We start from the raw sequence: 21305 nt of genomic DNA on the forward strand, positions 1-21305 counted from the left end.
TATTGTCTGACAAAGTCAAATATCCACAGAGGAACGACAGTGTAAGCAGGAGACAAACAACTTAGAATGAAATACATCACAAGGCTAACACAACCTGCTGTTAACAGTGAGATTTTGGGTGATTTCTTTATACTTAAATTATTTTATGCATTCTCAAAATGGTCTTTAATGATTTTCTTACTTTTACAATAATAGTATTAAAATGAAAAATGTAAAGAACCTTTCAGATGATAGTAGTATTATTCCAATTTCTTCCCTTTGGGGAGGGGGGGTGAAGAGTTGCATTTGTTTAAACTCCAAGGTCATTAATAGAGTCCCTATTTCATTTAAGGAACTCACAAGATACTTAAAGAAAGGAGTAGAAACATGTAATTATTCAGTCCCAAAGTGCACTTCCTAGTCACTAGATTGTGACTAAACTTCAACATTCTGAGGGTCAGAGAACCAGCACACCAGGATCTGGTAGCATGCAGTTATTTGTAATATTTACACATTAGAGAGTGAAAGGGATGGTTTTTAAATGCTGAGCTGGGAACAGGCAGGGATCAATCATTTGTACAATTCCTTCCATTTCTTTCCTTGTAGGTAAATCTACATTTTTTTGGTGCAAAGCTGCTCTTAAACTAGCCTCATTGCCGGTTAGGTATTTTGTGTTGTCTAATGAAAGGAATATGCCTCACTGACGACCAAATCAAATAAGATCTAATATGATCCTAAAGAGAAAGAAGTACTTACAAGAGGTATGCAGACAGAACTAGAATTTTATCAACTTAGTTGATGCTTTGTGAGGTTAAAAAGTTAGGAGGAGGTTTGACTTTAAAAGAGGAAGTCGTACTGGTAAGAAAGAAAGCCATGTGCCATCACCACTTCCTGTTTTTTGCCTATAGTCGTTGGTAGAGGGCTGTGGGTTTTGCGGGCACTCCATTTATAACTCTTGACATGCCCTTCTTCCTCTTCTTCCACTCCACAAGAATAACTGGCTTCCTTTTCTCTCAAACCTAGATCCTTACCTTTGAAAATGAGCCCCCTTTATCATACTCTTAAGATGTAACTCCTGAGTGACAGAAAAATTCCACGGAATCATTAAGTAAAGGAGTGTGCTGTTCTCAGTGGGTATTTTGGACTTCCACTCCAGCAGGAATGATGGAGCTGGGGCTTCATTCATACTTTCCCACTCTGTTTCCATGGTAACAATGCACATTGAAGGAGAGATGGAAGAGTTAAGAGGACTACACCATGGGCTTGCTGCCCTCCTTCCCCTCATCCCACCACCAGTCACAGTGTCATCCTAGCAAGTGCCTTAGCCTCTGTGAATCTTAGCTTCTTTACGTATAAAATAGGGATGATAAATAGGGTTGTTATAGATCCCATGGAACATGTATACTTTATAACATCTTTTTTTCTCTCTAAAAAAATAAAAGCTACTCTCAGCTGGCAAGCCATACGAAAAGAGGCTACAGGTGGTTTTGGTCAGTACGCTGTAGTTTTCGAACCCCTGATGTAGTCGTAGATCACTGATACCATGGACCCAACGTAAAGTGAAGCTTGCGGCCATAGAACAAAGCAAAACTACCTGGCTCACAAAGGGGCAGTTTTCCACTCTACTAAACCAACTACCACTCTGTGAGTAATAAAAGTTCAAGCTAGCCTTGAAAATCCAAATTTCTGGACTATACTGACCTGCTGTGCTGAGACACACCTGGCCTACTGCAACTCAGTAAAGTGAACAAAAAGGCATTCATGCAGCATGGAGGTATTAATACTGGTGAAACCTTAGGCAGTAGAGTTAAGTTGCCTCTTGCAGGCTAAGAAAAACATGTGCTCCAAAATGGAGGCCATGCTGTTGTCCTTGGGTCGCACGGCAGCACCCGCACTGGATTCAACTCAGTCTAGACAGGACTGAGCCAACTCCCAGGACACGCTCTCGCGCATGCGCGCAGTGCACACATCCGCACACCTCTCCCGGGCCGCGAGAATTGCCTTCTTGGAACCCCTTATCAGACACATCTTAGATGACTCACCAACTAAGCATAACTGCTCAACTTTTAAAAACAATGGGTGGGACTCATCTCCTACACTTGCCAACCCTCTTCGTTTACAAAATAAGCCCTCATTTTTAGCACAACACTAACCACTTTCCTATTGCCCTATTTCTGAAAAGCTTCTTAATCCAGTTAATTTCAATAGAGTTCAATGGCACTGCCACTGTCCTTTTTACATGTATCTCAAATGTTGGCAAGCCTGAATGTGCCATTTCTCCTCTTCCAGGATTATTATTCCCAAACAAGAGACTCTGATGCCAGTGATGTTTGCTGCCAGCTGAAGGACAACAATTTTCTCTTCAGATCATTTCTAAGGAACAGTGACTATAACTCAAAGAATTTTAAAAACAAGTAACTGATTGACAAGAGGGAAGATGAATGTGACTACACTCATGGACCTCCTCCTAGGATCACCGGAAGAGTAGAGCTTCCCTCTTGACTTCCTCTTTAATCACCCGGTTTTTAAGATCACAAGATCCAGTTTGGTCTTTCCTCAGGAGGCAAAGAACTGCCTGCTTAGGAGTGCACAGAGAAAGACAACTTAACATTTATGAGGAATAACTTGATAAATATCACACAGACCATTTCTGTTACTGCTAAGAGCAAAATTATCATCTTGGTGGGGGTGATTCAAACTTTCTGGAATATGAAGTAATGAAGTTCAGGAACATGCAGAGTACATATTTGTGAAGGTACACTGCAATCTCACTCCAATTTAGTAGAATTTGCTGAAAAAGATGTCAGACTTCAGAGCTATGCTAAGGCAGTTACTTAAGAATACAAACCTCCTGATATCATGAGAAGCCCATTTTTTGTGATGGGCTAATAATGATCAAATACCTACAAGATAAGAACAGGACTTGGGGCAATGTGTTGATGGACCTATGGTTCTAATTCCATTTCTGTCTCCCCCTTATGTAGGCTCAACTGTAAAACACTGAATTTAAAGAGAGAAGGCCCCTGCTAGTCTGATCTTGGTTTACAGAGATCTTTATATTATAGATTGACCCTTACTGGCATGACTATTTACTGGTTTGTTTGTAAACACTGTAATTATAGGTAATACAATGTTGCATCTTTTTAGTGGTTCACAGAGTTACATAAATATTCAGAAAAAGAGAGACAGAATTCACCTACAATTGAAGCAAACGATTTACCACAAAGTGGAGGTAATTGCTGTAAACTGAAAATGACAATTACATTCCTTTTTGCAAATAGCAATTTAACAACAAATGCTCTTTTAGCAATGTAATACTAACCTCTTACAGGATTTAACAGGCTCTGAACTATTTAGAATGTTGAAATGAAGGAGGCATTCCCAGGAAAGTAACCAAGTAACCACTTGCGGTGAGTGCTGTGCTAACCTTGTTATTATCATTACATCTCCACAGCCCACTGAAAATTTGAGGGTGAGCCAAACCTTTCAGTTGTTATTTGCCCTCCCATAAGTTTGCACCAATTATGAGAGTCATTGTTTTGCCCTAAAGCCTTGTTTTGGTTTTGCAAAATCTAATTCTTAGGTATTCATTCATTCATGTCAATGAAATTTTATTGAGAATCACGTATATGCAAGCAACTGTTCTAGATCTTGTTGGGGCCGGCGGGGGGTGGGGGGGGTGGGGGGGTTGGGATGATTTGAACAAGGAAGAATTAGATATTAATCCTGCCCTTTTAGGGCTCAGAGTTCAATCGGGAAGGTAGAGGAGGATCAGGGAAACAGTTCCGGAGGTGGCATCTGACTGGGCCTCACAGGCCTGTCAGGATTCAGAAGCACAGAGGTGCGTGGGAATAAGGAGGGGAATAAAGAGGGGGAAAGACCAGGGTGACAAGGACGGTGCAAGTGGCCTTTACAGAAAAGAAGGAGGTTGGTGTGGCTGAGGTGGAGGCTCTCTGAAGGCAGATGGGGTTGAAAATAGAGTTTGGAATAGGTAACACAGCATCAATGCTTATTCTCGCTCTTAGGGTCTTTTTTTTTTTTTTTGGTAAAGATTTTATTTATTTATTTGAGACAGAGAGAATGAGAGACAGAGAGCATGAGAGGGAGGAGGGTCAGAGGGAGAAGCAGACTCCCTGCTGAGCAGGGAGCCCGATGCGGGACTCGATCCCGGGACTCGATCCCGGGACTCCAGGATCATGACCTGAGCCAAAGGCAGTCGCTTAACCAACTGAGCCACCCAGGTGCCCCGCTCTTAGGGTCTTAAATATCAATACTGAAAATCTGTTTTTCCGAAAGTTTTCTGTAGGTAAGAGGGGGAAAAAAGTCTTATGTCATTGGTTTTAAGTTCCCTAAAAAACAGGGTTTTTCCATTAGTTTCTTTCCCTAAAAACACATGGTAGAAAGCTAATACAGAGTGTAAACTTTGCACTCCCACGTCCCCCCTAGCCCCTGAGGCACTCTCCAGAAGTAACCACTGTCAACAGCTTATTTGTGCACCCTCCCGAATAGTCTGTGGGGTGTGTGCATATACACACACAATCTCCTTCCTTGCTCACTTCCACCTAACAGTCAGGTTTTTTCACACAATAATATTCTTAGGACATTTTTCTCATACCAGTACACATAATCCAGTTTTACCCTTTTATATAGTTGTCTAATATTCTGTTTTATGGAACTACTATGATTATTGAACCAATTCTCTAACAACAGACTTGGTATTATCTGACTTTGTCAGTACTGGGTTTTTAATTCTTAACAACAACATTTAGTTAAATCTTTGGAAGGAATTAAATTCAAGGGCTCGCGAAGACAGCGGGGAGTCTCAGATAGCACACGAGGCCAAGTCGGGTGTAGATGTGGGACACACGAAGCCGTTCAGAGGGTATGTCAGGTTTATGATATACTATAGGCATGTATTTTATTGGCTATTACCAGGAACCTGACCACCCCCGATCTATAATTTGGTGCATGCAATATTGCAAAACTATTTCCATTACAATAAGGGCGATGGTTCTTGGTGAAATAGTAGTAAAATAGTCCAGGAATATGAATGTTTATACAAGGTGATTTTTAAAGCTAAAATATTAACTTGCAAGTATCTATTGATAAGAATAAAATTTCTCTGATGATGTACATTAATAATGCAAATTTGGTTTCTGACGAAGGCATCACTAAAAGGCAGTATCGCGTTTTAGATCACACTGGTTCTAGAGTCAGAAAAGCCTGGACAGAACCCTGGCTCCCCAACTTGCTAAGTTGTTATTAAGCCTCCATTACTTCATCTGTAAAAAGGAACTAATACTTACTTCATAGTTGATGGAGATTAAATGACATAATATGGCATATATAATTACTGTTCAATAAATGTTAACCATTATTATTTTTTTTTTAAAGATTTTTTTTTTTTTTTTTTTTGAGAGAGAATGAGAGACAGAGAGCATGAGAGGGAGGAGGGTCAGAGGGAGAAGCAGACTCCCTGCCGAGCAGGGAGCCCGATGCGGGACTTGATCCCGGGACTCCAGGATCATGACCTGAGCCGAAGGCAGTCGCTTAACCAACTGAGCCACCCAGGCGCCCAATGTTAACCATTATTTAGTGACCACCTAACTAATAGTTCCACAAACACATCCTATATAGTGCTGCTACATACCAGGAACTACTGGTACTCCCTTCTTCTCTCTCTCTCAGACACACACACACACTTACTCTCTCATGCACACACACTCTCACACATTCTCTCTCTCTCACACACATACTCCCTTCTCTCTCTGTCACACACACACACGTGTGCACACACACACACACACTCATAGCAGTCCCATGGGGCTGGCACTAATGAATAAATGTCTACTTGCGTGCCACTTTTCAAAGTGTGTCTTTAGCTATATTAACTTTTTATCCTCACAACTGAGTGACATGAAAATGGCAAATGAGACTCAAAAAATGAGACTCTGGAATTGTAATCAACCAAAATAAAATTTAAACTATTGTCTATATAGATTGTTATGTTGTTTCACAATTATCATTTCAAACAGACGGTTTATAAACTCAGTGTTTACAATAAATGATCATATCTTTTTTTTTTTAAGATTTTATTTTATTTATTTGACAGAGAGAGAGAGAGAGACAGCTAGAGAGGAAACACAAGCAGGGGGAGTGGGAGAGGGAGAAGCAGGCTCCCGGCCGAGCAGAGAGCCTGATGCGGGGCTCGATCCCAGGACCCTGGGATCACCGAGCCGAAGGCAGATGCTTAATGACTGAGCCACCCAGGCGCCCCTAAATGATCATATCTTTTGAGGTCTCAGAAGTATCATCAATTATAGTCTCCTTTTTCACAGTTTTACACTTAAGGGCTACATTATTAAAATAATAAACGATAATACCTGCCAAGAAGTTATGGAAAAATATAAAGCATTTATTGCTTTATCAGATTCTGTATAGTTTAATAAACCTCTCATTTACCTACTACTATGAGGAAGTGATACATTCTAAAGACATTCATTTTCTATAAAATGTTTGCTTTTAATAGATACATTTAGAAATGTAACTTTCCTGTTTTGGGCTGGGTGGGGGAGATGGTAAGGTGAAATAAAAAACAAAACAAACCTCACCATTCTTCCATGCCCATATTTACTTTGTTTTCCTTTTCTTTTCTTCTCTTGGGGCGGGGGGAGAGGGAGAAGGGGACAGAGAACCTTAAGCAGGCTCCACGCCCAGCGCAGAGCCCTACTTGGCGTTCAATCTCATGACCCTGAGATCGTGACCTAAGCCGCAATCAGGAGTTAGCCGCTTAACCCACTGAGCCACCCAGGCACCCTGCCAATATTTACTTTTGATCCCACTTTGGCCATGATGGAGTTACAGGGGAGCTATGTAAAAAAAAAAAAAAAAAATCAGTGATAGAACAGGGAGTTACAGTGGAAAAGTTTTCAGCACCCACTGCCTTTGCCTTGGATCCCCAATTTTAGGAAAACTCATTTCAATGTGTGCATTTTACCCTGAGATACTCGTGCCTCAGCATATCCCCGAACTGCTGCCTCAGGGTACAGCCCCATTTTGTTTCCAACAGAGAACAGATACTGTCAGAACAACTGTAAGTGGAGATTCCCCATTCCCATACTTCCTGTTCCTTGGGTGGAATTATAGGGCTTCAGAATTCAGGGAAACACAAAACCTAACTGCATTCTTCCAATGGGGCAGAGTTCACTGAATCCAACTGAATCAGAGGTGTGTTAAACAGGAATGACAGCCATTATGGTTAGGTCAAAAAAAAAAATGAGCCCCAAATTCATCCAAGAAAAAGAAATCACTCCCACAAGTTTTCAGATGACCCCAGTGAAGAGCTCTGCACCCAGCCTCGGGGAGACTCAGAGGAGCCTTCCCAGCTGCTTTTCTAAAGAAGCCTGGACAGGCTTGGACTCTTTTTCCATGTTGGCTAATATGAGTCTGGAACAGGGCCCTGTACCAGATGAAATACCTTGATCCTGCCAACTGCTTCTTGGCTTGGAGCAGCTGTAGGAGCAGCTGGTTTTACAACACACAGAGTGAGTCCTTGGTCTAAGGTAGGAGAGTTCTACATTTTGTGAAAAGCTTGTAAGTTTGGGTCTTTATACAGCTACCTTCTCGAGCTTTCACCTGATGATTTGGTGTGTGGCGCTTGCTATTCATACATCTTGCAAATAACCAAACGATTTATAAGAGTTTTATGCAGGGAAGTCTTCCTGCAACTGTAAGAGTCAAGTTTATCCAATTCTTTGCTTCAGTCAGAAACTGAAGAGTCATGAGACAAGAGATCAATGATCCCTGAATCACTATAATTAAAAATCAACTGAATTCTAGAAATGGTAGATTGAATATATAAACTTACTCCTGCTCCCTCCTAAGAACATGAGAGGAGATAATAAGCACAAAATTTCAGAACTGGAAAGTAGACAAAGCTGAACCTTAAACTGGCAGTGGAGAAATACAAGACCAATCCAATTTTCACCACAGAATTCCCAAAAGGCCCCAGTGGCATTACTGGAAGGAGGGAACAATGGGAGGGATGAACTAAAATAAAGAGGATCTTCAAGGAATAGCTAGATTCCCAGACCAGGCACCTATTCCATAAAGCTGAGTGGTTGCTCCTCCCCATCTGGCAAAAGATATATATCTGAAGACACATTCTCTGTCAAGTATAAAATACAGGTCTCTGGGTGAGGGACCCAGCACAAATTGTCAGGGGAGTGGGTACTTGTCAGGAAAACTGGGATTGGGTAAACACATGCAACTGAGATATCCACCCCAAACCTTGCCCCCAACTTGGTTCCCAGAAATATGGTGGCAAGGCTCAGACCCTCCAGGCAGGCGACTGGAAGATGCTGGGTGATCCCAGCAGCCAAAGAGTGACACTGCTGGTTCCCCAAGTAAAGGGCTGGTGACAACACCTTATGTGAAGCTATCGCCAACAAGCCCTACTCACGTGTAGTGGGTGTAAATTACACTTGTTTTTACCATCCCTTACTTTTGAATATAACAGACAAAGAAGGACCGCCTGACATCTAGGAAAGATTCTAAAATGAAAGATGGGGTCCAAAGCAAACAAACAAAAAATCAACTTGCGCCAGAGGGATAGAGTCAGCGGAATTCAGACTGTGGTAAACTCTATGGGACAAATGGCTCAGTTTCTTCAACACATATATTGTATAGGAAAAAAGAAGAGAGAGAAACAGGGAACCTACAGCTTAAAAGAGATTAAAACACATAGCCAATTGCACTATATGGACCTTATTTGAGTACTGATTTGGAAAACCCAGTTGTTGTTTTGTCAAAGGAGATAAATAGACAATTCAAATTTTGTTTGGATATTTGATGATATTAAGGAACTGCTGATAATTTTTTAGGTGTGACATAATATGGTTATGTATTAATAATCCTTATTAAATAATTATTAAAAACAATCCTTATTTTAATGAGAAATACACTGAAATATTTATGGATGAAATGATATTAGAGCTGGGATTTGCTTTGAGACAATACAGATGAGGGGGATGATTAAAGTAAGGCCATGGGATGAAGGGAACATGGGAATCTTTTATACTCTTCTTCCCACTTTATGCTTGAAATTTTCCAAAACTATCACTAGAATCCTTAGAAAAAACACTGAAATCATAAAACAAAATGATATAAGAAAGGAACATTCCAAGAATTTTTAAAAGCTCCTATAAATAAAAAAAATAATAACAGAAATAAAGCATTCAGTAAAGAGCTGGGGAAAATTGAGGACATATCCCAGAAACTACAGTGAAAAATTGAAGAAATGAAAATAAAAAATAAAACTGAGAGGACAAGTCCAGAAAGTCCAGAATCTGGGGAGCAGTTCCAGAAACAGAGAAAAGGGAAAGAGGAGGAAGGAATTCATTGACACAATAATGTGTAAGAAAATGTCCCCAAACTGAAGACTATGAACTTCTAAAAGAAAAGGAGGTACTGACTGCCTGACACAGTGGATGATAAAGGCCCACATCAAGACACACCACTATAAAACTGAAGAACATGGGGAGCAAAGAGATTCAACAAATTTCCAGAAACAAACCAGAACAAAAAACAAAAACCCTGGCTATACTGAAAAGATCAGGAATCAGGAGGATATGGGACTTCACAACAGAAGAAACTAGAAAGCAGTGAAGCAATACCTTCAAATTCTGATGGAAAAATACTGCCAATATAGAGTTCTATATCCAGCCAAACTGCCAATCCAAGGTGAAGGTAGGATAAAAACATTTTGCAGACATGAAGGCCTTGAAAAACATATTTCTATTCATCCTTTCTCAGCAACAAAAGCAAGGAAGTAAATCCGGAAAAAGGAAGAAATGGAATAGAGGGAACAGGGGATCTAGGAGAGAAGAGAGGCGAAGGGGATTCCCAGAGAAGGGGATTCCCAGAATGGTGACAAAGAGAGATTCCAAAATAAAAGTCTGTTCCCTCTTCCTCAGTTTCCTTATCCATGAAGGAGGGAACTAACATGAGTACCTATTTCAGAGACTTGCAAGCATTCAGCATAAAGTACTTAAAGTAGTACCTGGTACGAGGACTGTTGCTACCATCATCAAAGAATTGACTCTTCAACTACTTAACATAGAACTAACTAATACTGCAATAACTAAAAAATAAATAAATCAATGTAAAACACATTTCTGAACTGAACATTTTTCCAGCTCTGGAATAACTGATAATAGTCACAGAATCATAGGGTTTTAGAGGTTGGCAGAGTTCTGAGATTTTTCTAGTGCAATTTCCTTGTTTTACAGAGTAAGCAACTGCAGTTCAGAGTGGCTAAGTAACTTGCTTAAGACTACACAGCCATTCAGAAGAGGAGTTGGGACTAGCAGTCATGTGCCTCTGGTCACTGCTCTGAAAATCACAAGTGCAGCGACCCCACGGTATCCTCAGAGGGTCAGAGTTCCACGCGTACCAAAAAAGTCATCATAGAAATATTTTGTCCAACTCCATCCTTTTACCCTAAAACCTGGCACTTGGCTCAAGATATACATAAACAGAAAGGCCACACAGAATGATCCACCCAGCACAATAAAAAGAGGAGGCTATAGTTGGGTTTACCGAGTTGGGTGGACAATAAGGAAGAAAACGTCTTGAATTCACTGTCCTATACAGAGTTTTAATTCTAGGAATGACATGTCTAGTGTGTTTACACGTTAAGAGGAAGAATATTAATCCCTAGTGCTACTGACCCATATGGTCCAGCATGGATGGACATCACTGATCCCTGGGTAATGGAATGGGCAGCAGTGTACTTGCATCACAATTTTCTAAGTCTTTCTAAAGGAATATACACAATTTGTAAGAGTACTAGCCATTTTGGTCACTGCTTCCAAGAAAATGATGCTCCCATCTCAAGATCCAGCAATGAAGACTACTGAGCAAGGCCAATGAAGAACGTGAATGCAGTCTCGGGGGAAAAGGCTGGAGAAGAGAATTTCCTCCTTGCCTCTTCAGGCAAAACACCACTGATACTCCGTAGGGTCTTGAGAGGGGAATCAGGCTAGGTGAGAATTATCCTGGTATAAATTCTATGATCTGTTTTCATCTTGTTCCAACTGAAAAGAAGCCCTCTGTACATCTGCTGAAAGTCCCATTCAACAGTGTGAGGAAAAGTTATTTAAAAACAAAACTGCCTATTTTCTCTTAACTAACTCTCAGAGGAAAAGTACATGCTAATTTCTCATCTGTGCTTCTTGGCTATTTATTACAAACAAATTTGCAATTACCTTTGGATATAGTACATATTCCATTGCAATCCAAATACCAAAGTGTTGAGTGGTTGGATTAGACACCTCTAAATATTTTGACCTTTTAGCTGAGATTTAAAGTGACAGGTATAAGGAATCCCAAAATACCAAAAATCTTATTTTGAAAATTTTTAATCCTTTTTATAAAGGCTTATTTTGGTGTTTTTGGTGAATAAAAAGATTTTTCTCTTTCCCCTTTCTTATAAACATTAGGTGCAACTTGGAAAATCACTCCAACAAACAATATAAAAGTATGTACTCATAACTTAACCAAGTTAGTAAAAACATAAAAACTATTCAGAAATATTTCCAATTTCTTCTGTATGAACAGAAACATACAGAAAATACAGTTTTACATGGAAAGTACTGCAGTGTCAACACTCACAGAAAAAGTAGGATTCCGGTGTTTGCCAGGGCAAAGGCCAGTCCCAAAATCCCACTGCCCATGATGGCGTTGCTTAGGTTAAAAACAGACATGCCTAAGGAGGTTGTTCCTGGAATCTAAACAGAGAGACAAACATAAGCAAAACAGTCCTCAAGAAAGTTCATCATGCCAAAATCTTTAAAGCACTATTAGGAACCGGTGTGGAAGTAAAATTCAAGAAATACTTCCTGAGTGGTCTAGTTATTTTTTAAAATGGGTTTCAGGAGAAAATACATAGGCTATCTTGGTGAATATAAATAGCTACACTTTTGGTATTATGCTACACGAATTAAAAACATGTCCCAATTTATGTGATTAAAACAAATAAGCATAGTTTATTATAAATGACACTTACATATTCATCACATTTCTTTTTTTCCAAATGGCTGTTAGTGAGACTTCTTCTACTCTCGCGGTCAGAAATAAATTTGCTGTAAAGACATGTATAATCATTTAACTTCGCAATAATGATTGAAGCTTAACATTATTACTTATCAAAACATCACACATGAAAAGTTATCAGTCGGCCCCTTAAGAGTTTACAGCCCAATTCAACCACCTTTTTGATTTGTTTTGCTTTGTTTTTTGCCAGTCTGAGTTGTCTCCGCTCTCGTTTTACCAAATAAACTCTTCAGTGCCCCAAGGGGCAGACACTTTGCTTCATTGGTTTTGTAGAAATCACTGCTAATAGCAGGTGCTCATCTTGAGATGAAATGAAAGACAACCATAAATCAAAAAGAACGATAATCTCAAATCATTTCAATACTAATAGATTAAAACACTATATGCAATGTAAGTTAACTTTTACGTAGAATTTTCTCTCACTGAAAATTCGATAAAATCAAGGATACTATAAAGCTGGCATTTAAAAGAATCCTGGAAACAGGCCTCCTTCTGAGCTCACATCCCTGGCGTACAAACTTAGTAAATAAGCATTCCCTCTGCTGCAAAAAAGAAAATAATTCTTCTCCGATCAGACATTCCGTCAGCAACTACTATCTGCAGGTCAGCAGGCCAGGTGATAAGGGAGACATGGAAATATGTATTAAGTGAAGCAGACACTAGGCTATAGGAGTTCAGGCTAAGAGATCATGGTGGGGGAAGGCAGGGCATATAGTCCATGGGTAGGGGCAGAGCTAGGGCTTTAAGAAAACATGGCACTTAGAACTTGAGCTCAAATCCTCGCTAGCTCTGAGGGACGAGGCACGAGACCTCAGTTTTCTCATCTGTGAATTGGGAGTAACACTATTATATTATCTCACAGCATTCCTGAGAAAATTAAATAAGAGAGCATGTGTAAAACATTGGTACAGCTCCAGGCACAGAGTAATAGCAATAGATGTTAATCACTCCTCTCTATGGGGGAGGTGGGACTTAAGTTGGGATGGGAAAGATTCAGACAGGCTTCATAAACTATATACAGACATAGAAGCAGGAATTCAGAAAGCTCTAAAACCATCAAATATATTCACGATTAATCTGAGAACTTTATGGCCTAAATTCCTAATTAAAAAAAAATTCCCAGGGCTCCTGGGTGGCTTAGTCAGTTGAGCGTCTGACTCTTGATCTTAGCTCAGCTCTTGATCTCAGGGTCCTGAGTTCAAGCCCTGCACTGGGCTCCACGCTGGGTGTGGAGCCTAGTTAAAAAAAACCCGGGGCGCCTGGGGGACTCACTCAGTTAAGCTCCTGCCTTCAGCTCAGGTCATGATCCCAGGGTCCTGATATCAAGGACTGAAAATCCTTGTCAAGCCTTGTCAAGCTGGTCAAGCCCCTTGTCAGGCTCCCTGCTCAGCAGGGAGTCTGCTCCTCCTTCTCCCTCTGCCCCTCCCCTGGCCTGCTTGTGCTCTCTCTCTCTCTCTCAAATAAATAAATAAAATATTTTAAAGAAATCCCCATTAACAAAACAAGTGTTATTGTCAAAGAAAAGTCCATTCATAGGTAAACTGTTGCATGGATTAGTAAGACACGTTAGGGATGCTTTTTAGCTCTTCTGAATATTTAATTGTCCAGTTTTAGCAGGAACTAGTCACAGTGAATTTTTCACTAATAAATGTAAAGCAACTTGAATTGGACTATTTTAAAGAAGCAAGTATCTTTAAACTGTACACTACATTTTCATATGGTGTTTTGAATGATGCTATATTTCACAATAAAACATTTTTATTGGGGCGCCTGGGTGGCTCAATTATTAGGCGTCTGCCTTCGGCTCAGGTCATGATCCCAGGGTCCTGGAATCGAGCCCCGCATTGGGCTCTCTGCTCAGTAGGAAGCCTGCTTCTCCCTCTTCCACTCCCCCTGCTTGTGTTCCCTCTCTCGCTGTGTCTCTGTCAATTAAATAGACAAAAATCTTTAAAAAAAACCAACACATTTTTATTTATTTATTTTTTAAAGATTTTATTTATTTATCTGACAGAGAGCACAAGCAGGGGGAGCGGCAGGCAGAGGGAGAGGGAGAAGCAGACTCCCCACTGAGCAGGGAGCCCGATGCGGGGCTCCATCCCAGGACCTCAGGATCATGACCCAAGCCAAAGGCAGATGCTCAACCAACTGAGCCACCCAGGCAACCCACAATAAAACATTTTTAAATGAAAGATATATCTCATCAACGTTGGTTTAATTTAGCTATCTTTTTCATCTTTCATCCAAGGGGTCTGGCTTCTCCCTGGCATTACTTCTCCAAGTTCGCCTTATTTTGTCAGGATAAACTAAAGAAAGGCGATATATATACTACGAACTTCCCTTGGGGCCATCACCTCATATAAGCAGCACAATCTGCGGTTTATCCCTTCAGCATCCGCCTATGCCTTCAACCCATTCTGTTACAGTGAGAGGGCAAAAGGAAGTAGAAGGCAACCTCGGTCTCCTGAAACGCAGGAGAGACTGTGCCAGCTAAAACCAGAGTGGGGATGGGCACCTGGGTGGCTCAGTTGGTTAAGTGACTGCCTTCGGCTCAGGTCATGATCCTGGAGTCCCTGGATCGAGTCCCGCATCGGGCTCCCTGCTCGGCAGGGAGTCTGCTTCTCTCTCTGACCCTCCCCCCTTCATGCTCTCTCTCTCTCAAATAAATAAATAAATAAATAATCTTTAAAACACAAACAAACAAACAAAGCCAGAGTGGGGAGGTCTGGCTGTGTGAAAGAGAGATGAGATAAGGAATCCAGAGAAGGAAAAGCTTCCTCTATTGGTGGGATTAGCCAGAGGGAACTTAAAGGCAGAGGCCTGAGAAATAGTACTGCAGGTTCTTAGCAAGAGAATGACAAAAGGAAACCAGTATCTTTGGAGACCAACCTGGCAGTTATATAGCCTTGCTTTTGCTATTATTGATTGATGTGGCCTTTCTTTTTGCCTTTAACATTAACATTTTTTTGAAGATTTTATTTATTTGAGAGAAAGAGAGAGAGAGGGAGAAAGAGAGAGAGAGAGAGCATGAGTTGGGGGAGGGGCAGAAAGAGAGGGAGCTGGACAAGCAGACTCCCCGCTGAGCACAGAGCCTGACGCAGGGCTTGATCCCAGGACACTGAAGTTGGGCGCTTAACCAACTGGGCCGCTCAGGTGCCCCGGCCCTTAACATTTTAAATCTTTACACAGAATTGAGATTTACAGATCTGGCTGAAGAGGGGCAAAGGAAAGCTATCTTCCTTTTCACACAGCGAGCCCCCCAAAAACTGTGGGTCCTGGACTTGCCTATTTAGTGTTGCTATTAAATAAGACTGTATTTAATCAGACTAACTTTAACAACCAACTCAAGTCTAACCAAATCTTTACCCAGAATGTCCCCCATTTGCCTTTCTTATGGAGGGACTTGTTTTCCAAAAAGCATTCCCATTATTTTTAAATCAAGAGAAAAGCCCCGCCATGGTCAAAGAAACCAAACAAAACAATAACCTGCCTGTTAGGGCAGATCTGCGTTCCCAGCCTGGCAGCGTGCCTCAAAATTGGTGGCGAAGGACTGGTGGGCAGAGAAGAATGGGAAGCAGGCACCATGAACCCCGGGGGCATTTAGTAGGGTCAAACATTGGGCCACGGAAAGGGATAAAGAATAAAGTCCCTGCATGATTGCCAGGTCTTTCCTGCAGAACTTCTGCAGGATAAGAATAATGAACCTGACTTGCAGAGCTGTGGTAATAAGTCACCATTAAAAAGCACATTAAAAAAACATTGTCAGCTGCCTCCCTGATTCTATAGGTTTTCCCCCAAATCTTCACTGGCTCCCCCACGGACAAAGTTTCAAATACAGATTCCTCACCCGCAATCCCAGGCACTGCTTAATTTAATGTTGTCTCAATGCCCCAGTCTTATCTCCCCTGCTCCTCAAAATGAACTTCATTTTGGTGAGGATGAGACAAGCCAGGCCAGGGCATTCTGCAGTTTACCCCAAACCTTAACTGCTAACTGCCTACTGTTGGCCAGAGCCTTCCCAAGAACAAGAACAGTCAATGCACACATATGTTGTATGTTATATGTATTACATACTGTTTTCTTACAATAAAGCAAGCTAAAGAAAAGGAAACATAATTAAGAAAGTCACAAGGAAGAAAAAATACATTTATAGTACTGTAGTGTATTTACTAAAAAAAATTTGGACCTGTGCAGTTCAAGCCCGTGTTGTTCAAGGGTCAACTACAGTAGGAATCTACTCCCTGCCCCCGCTCAGGAGACCCTCCATCCTCCTGTCAGCCAGGGCCGTCCTGCCAGTTCAAAGTCCTCATCTTCCATGAGTCTTCTTATAACTCTCGTCTAAATGGAGTTTTCTGACTCTGACCCATTTACTACTTTTCCGTGGCACAGATGGAGCCATGAGGTCATTCTGCATCCTGAATGGTTATGTGGTGCCTGCACTCCCTATCCTTCTTCTGTGTACCTGTCCACACACTCGCGACTCAGAAGACCCTCCATAACCTGACTATTCATCTTCCTTTTAGGAAGTATGGAGTCTCTTAGGCTGCAGGGAAATCTAGCTCAGTAAGAATGAAGTACTTTATTCTCTTTGTGTTGTTCCAAATTTTTCTTCTCTTTAGTCTTTATATCTTTGCTTTGTATTTCTGTAAATTTTTTTTAAAACAAATAAAACCAACCTTTTTTGTAATGGAAAAGTCCATTCAAAATAACTAGGTTGTACAGCTTATTACAAGTTTCTATTATCTCACCATTTAAAAATTGCAATTGCGTGTTAAAAAGCATTGACCTCTGGCAAAGAGATTGAAATAAAATTTCTCTTTATTGACTAAAAAATGGGCTGTGGGCAAGGGTGCCTTTGACATGTGGTCTCAAATGATAAAAGTGTTATTAAAAAAGAGTTTCCACAGGGTCGGTCTGTACCTACAAGGCAGAATTCAACCAACTCTTAGGTAGCCAATTGTTCTGTGCACAAAACAAAACAAAACCTACAGTGTCTGTCGTGGTGGCCTTCAACAGACAAAGCCTTGAAAAGGATGTAGGCGTTATACTGAGGTAGTGTGAAAGGAGGCGAGAAATATAGAACAGTTCTTTAAAACCAAAAATAAATCAACAACAACAACAATCCAATTAAGGATGGGTTGTATGATAGGAAGATAATCTTCCTATTGTAATCTCTACCAATCAGGTTCTTACTAGATTATAGTGTTTCATTTGAGGATTCATAACACAAAAGAAACGAGTGCTTGAACTTGAATGACCTTTGCTAGTTCTTTCCCTGAAATCCTAACACTCTACTAAAAAGGAAAAGGAAAAGAGAATAGGAGGAAAGAAGCAAGTAACAAAGAGATTGGAAAACATGAAAGAATGAAAGAAATGGAAGGCATTTAAAGAGAAGACTGATCCAGATGGCCAACAGACATGTGAAAAGATGCTCAGCATCACTCATCATCAGGGAAATGCAAATCAAAACCACAATCAGATATCACCTCACACCTGTCAGAATGGCTAACATCAAAAACACAAGAAACAATATGTGGAGATAAAGGAACGCTTGTGAGCTATTGGTGGGAATGCAAACTGGTGCATGCAGCCACTCTGGAAAACAGTCTGGAGGTTCCTCAAAAAATTAAAAATAGAATTACCACATGATCCAGTAATCCCACTACTGGGTATTTACCCAAAGAATACAAAAACCCTAATGTGAAAAAATACATGCACCCCTATGTTTATTGCAGCATTATTTATTATAGCCAAATTATGGAAGGAACCCAAGCGTCTATCCATAGATAAATGGATAAAGAAGACGGAGGTACATGCATACAACGTAATATTACCCAGCCACAAAAAAGAATGAAATCTTGCTATTTGCAACAACATGGATGGACCTAGAGGGTATTATGCCAAGTACAATGTCAGTCAGAGACAGACAAATACTGTATGATTTTACTCATATGTAGAATTTAAGAAACAAAACAAGCAAATAAAGAAAAAAAGATCTCCCTCACCCACTCGCCCTGCTTGTGTTCCCTCTCTAGCTGTCTCTCTCTGTCAAATAAATAAATAAAATCTTTAAAAAAAAAAGGGGGAGGCACCTGGGTGGCTCAGTCATTAAGCGTCTGCCTTCGGCTCAGGTCATGATCCCAGGGTCCTGGGATGGAGTCCCGAGTTGGGCTCCCTGCTCGGCGGGGAGCCTGCTTCTTCCTCTCCCACTCCCCCTGCTTGTGTTCCCTCTCTAGCTGTCTCTCTCTGTCAAATAAATAAATAAAATCTTAAAAAAAGAAAAAAAGAGACAAAAAACAGATTCTTAACTATAGAGAACAAACTGATGGTTACCAGAGTGGAAGGGGCTGGAGGGATGGAGGAAATATGGGATGGGGATTAAGAGTACACTTATCTTGATGAGCACTGAGTAATGTATAGAATTGCTGAAGAACTGCTGAATCACTATATTGCACACCCGAAACTAATATAACATTGTATGTTAACTTTACTTGAATTAAAAAAATTTTTTTTTAAATGAAGAGAGGTAAACAAAGCCTTACTTGATGGGTAAACTCTACTGAAAAGAAAACAGACTTTAATTGGAACAGGAGCCATTAAAGCAAGGAAAGAATTTTCTGACATGAAAACTGAAGATAGGAAGAAGTGGTAGAAAACTTCTTCCTTAACGGGTAGAAAAGATATTACATTTTCAAGGGTCCTTCCAAGTGATACAAATTTAGTACATAAATTCTGAAAGATACACAGGGACCAAAATAAGCAAACAAAGGCTGGTGAGGGTATAGTGACAAGAGCTGCCCCAGATCCTTTCAAGAAAAATTTTAACTGAAAGACCCTCAAGTTTGGTTAGATGCTTCTGGGGTCACAACAACACTAACTCTACATGGAGATGAGAACAACAGTAGACAACATACATGAAGATTTGCATGGATACAGCTAGGATAATCTATTAATGTTTCGACAACTTTAATGCTTCAACAGCTTTAAGGTAACAGTAACCAGCAACCATCCAAAAGCTAAATCGATACTGTTATTCCTTGGGGTGGAGAACACAGAAGTGCTTCCCAAAGAAAGAGAGCTGCACTATTATTGATACAGACTTTTTGCATCCTAAAAGGCTTACTATTGCCAGACACTCTGCCAAGTACTTTACATGGATTTTCTCATCTCTTTTCACAATACTTACATGTGGTCAGGACTATTATTAGCTCCAGTTTAGAAAAATTAAGTGACTTGACCAAAGTTACATTGCTAAAAATTAAGTGCTGAGCCAGGATTTGAACCCGATGCAAAGCCTGAATTCTTAACCTACAAACAGTAGAACAGTATTGCATTTAATATTCCCCAACGATCCCATGAGGTCAATTATTATTATTATCCCTGTCTCACAGGGATGGAACTAAGGCTTAAAGCATGAGATCACACAAGATCTATTGATTGAGCCAGGATTCAATTCAAATCTAAATCTAAACCATGCACTGTGTGTGTGTGTGTGTGTGTGTCTGTCTGAATCTCTCTCTTTCTCATTTAACAAATATTTTGTAACATCCACCCTGTACCAGGCACTATTATCATATCATTACACGGTACAGGAGACATAAAGATGATTAAGATGGCTCTTTCTCTCAAGAAGCTCATATCTAGAAAGAGTCTAGAGCTTCCTACTCTCAAGTATGGTCCCTGGATCAACAATAAGGGCATCACCTAGGAGCTGGCTGGAAATTAGAAGCTCAGGCCCCATCCCAGACCTCCTGAACCCAAATCTGCATTTTAACAAGGTTTCCAGGTGTTTTGTATGCACATTAAAGTATCAGCAGTGCTGGTCTAGTGGACATTTTGAAAGGTTTTGCTGTTTCAGGTATAGATTTCCATGGCTACAAACCAAAAATTAGGGCATGAAATAAAACAAATTGAACTGGAATAAGGGCAGGAGTCCTAATACCGAAGTGGCTCTACTCTATTTTTAACTAAAGTTAAAAAGGTGATTCTGATAGTATTCTAGAGGGGACTTTCCTGGCAAAGCTATCAGTTACATGCCAGGTAAGCAAAGATCAATATTTGCTTTCGACATTCTCTCTAGCTTCCTAAAAAGAGGTGCTGTGGCCTAAAAGTTCACTGCTCTGGCAAAGGGCTCTCTTAGAGTCCTATAATTGAGCCTACTTTCCTCGCACCCATGTGAAAAAGCCACAAGAAGAGGGAGAAGTATTTAGGTGTAGCTCTTGCAGGAATCATGATGGGGGTCTTTTTTTCTTTTTTGCCTTTCTTGGCTTCATGTTGTCACATGCTGTCTTTAATTTGAATTGTCCTAGAGCCAGAAAGGAAGCAAAATTCATGTCAGTGAAAGAGATGCATCACGCTGTATTTGCAGTAGCAGAACCAGATTCCACAAAGCAAGTGGTCAACACCCGCTGTCCCCGCTTACTGCCTTAGTCACAGTCTGGGAGGAAGTGAGCTCACCCAGGCAAGGTGCCCAAGCCCCAGGCAAGAATGGGTGCTTCCAGCTATTGCAAGCTGTAATCTCCTCAAAAACCTAACATTCTTAGTTTAGTAAGTACAACTTTTAAAGATCAAGTTCAGATTCTAAACGGAACAGTATAATGACTCATTTTAAGGTCCTCAAAGGTTTGCACTGCTTCGGGAATGAAGCTTCATTATACAACCAAAATGTCCTACTTGTGAGATGGTTAGACTCCCATCCACTGTTAAGTGGAGGTCAGCAGTGACTGCAGAACACTCTGGGTGCACAGAGCTTAAAATAGCACTGGTATTTTAATAAAATTAGTAAAGACTCCTTTTCTTCAATGCCCCAGCATGATAGTTGGAGGCAGCAGGATAGAGCAGAAAGACAGGTATTTCTACAGACCTGCGTGTGCCCTTGGGCAAGTTATTTTATTTCTCTGAGCCTCGGCTTCCTTATTTGTAAAATGCATTTTTAAATTTTCCTTATTTGCAAAAGAAAGCTTTGCATGTCATAAGGAAAAATGGCAATATATGTAAAAACACCTGACATTCAAGAAATGGTAGTTATTATTGATAATTACTCAGAAAGGGTGCAAGAAGCAAATTTGAGTCCAACAATAAGACATATCCCAACACAGTGAATAGTACTTGGGTGATACTGAGGAAGTGTCTGGGTGGCACACTTCACCTCTAAGAACATTTAAGGAAGGGAAAAGGGAGAAGAAGAGGCAGGACTGGAACTTCTGAGTTGGTAA

At 40.6% G+C, this 21305-nt stretch overlaps 1 protein-coding gene and 1 long non-coding RNA gene across 2 annotated transcripts in view; both read right to left on the reverse strand.

Annotated features, from left to right (window-relative positions):
* Positions 1-21305, reverse strand: part of SLC38A1 (solute carrier family 38 member 1) — a 66719-nt gene that overhangs the window by 26722 nt on the left and 18692 nt on the right. Inside the window, exons 4-5 of the mRNA XM_081820731.1 lie at positions 12047-12122; positions 11653-11768 (exon numbers count right to left, since the gene is read on the reverse strand). Coding sequence (XP_081676857.1) covers positions 11653-11768; positions 12047-12122 — 192 coding nt within the window. The remainder of the gene's footprint in view (positions 1-11652; positions 11769-12046; positions 12123-21305) is intronic.
* Positions 891-11635, reverse strand: LOC145721775 (uncharacterized). Its single transcript, XR_014145671.1, has 2 exons — positions 5547-11635; positions 891-5332 (listed from the first exon to the last, which is right to left on the reverse strand). It is a non-coding gene; the product is annotated as an uncharacterized LOC145721775 (long non-coding RNA).

This window comes from Leptonychotes weddellii, chromosome 5 (genome assembly GCF_054177405.1).
Source record: "Leptonychotes weddellii isolate Sample4059 chromosome 5, ASM5417740v2, whole genome shotgun sequence".
Lineage (NCBI taxonomy): Eukaryota > Metazoa > Chordata > Mammalia > Carnivora > Phocidae > Leptonychotes > Leptonychotes weddellii.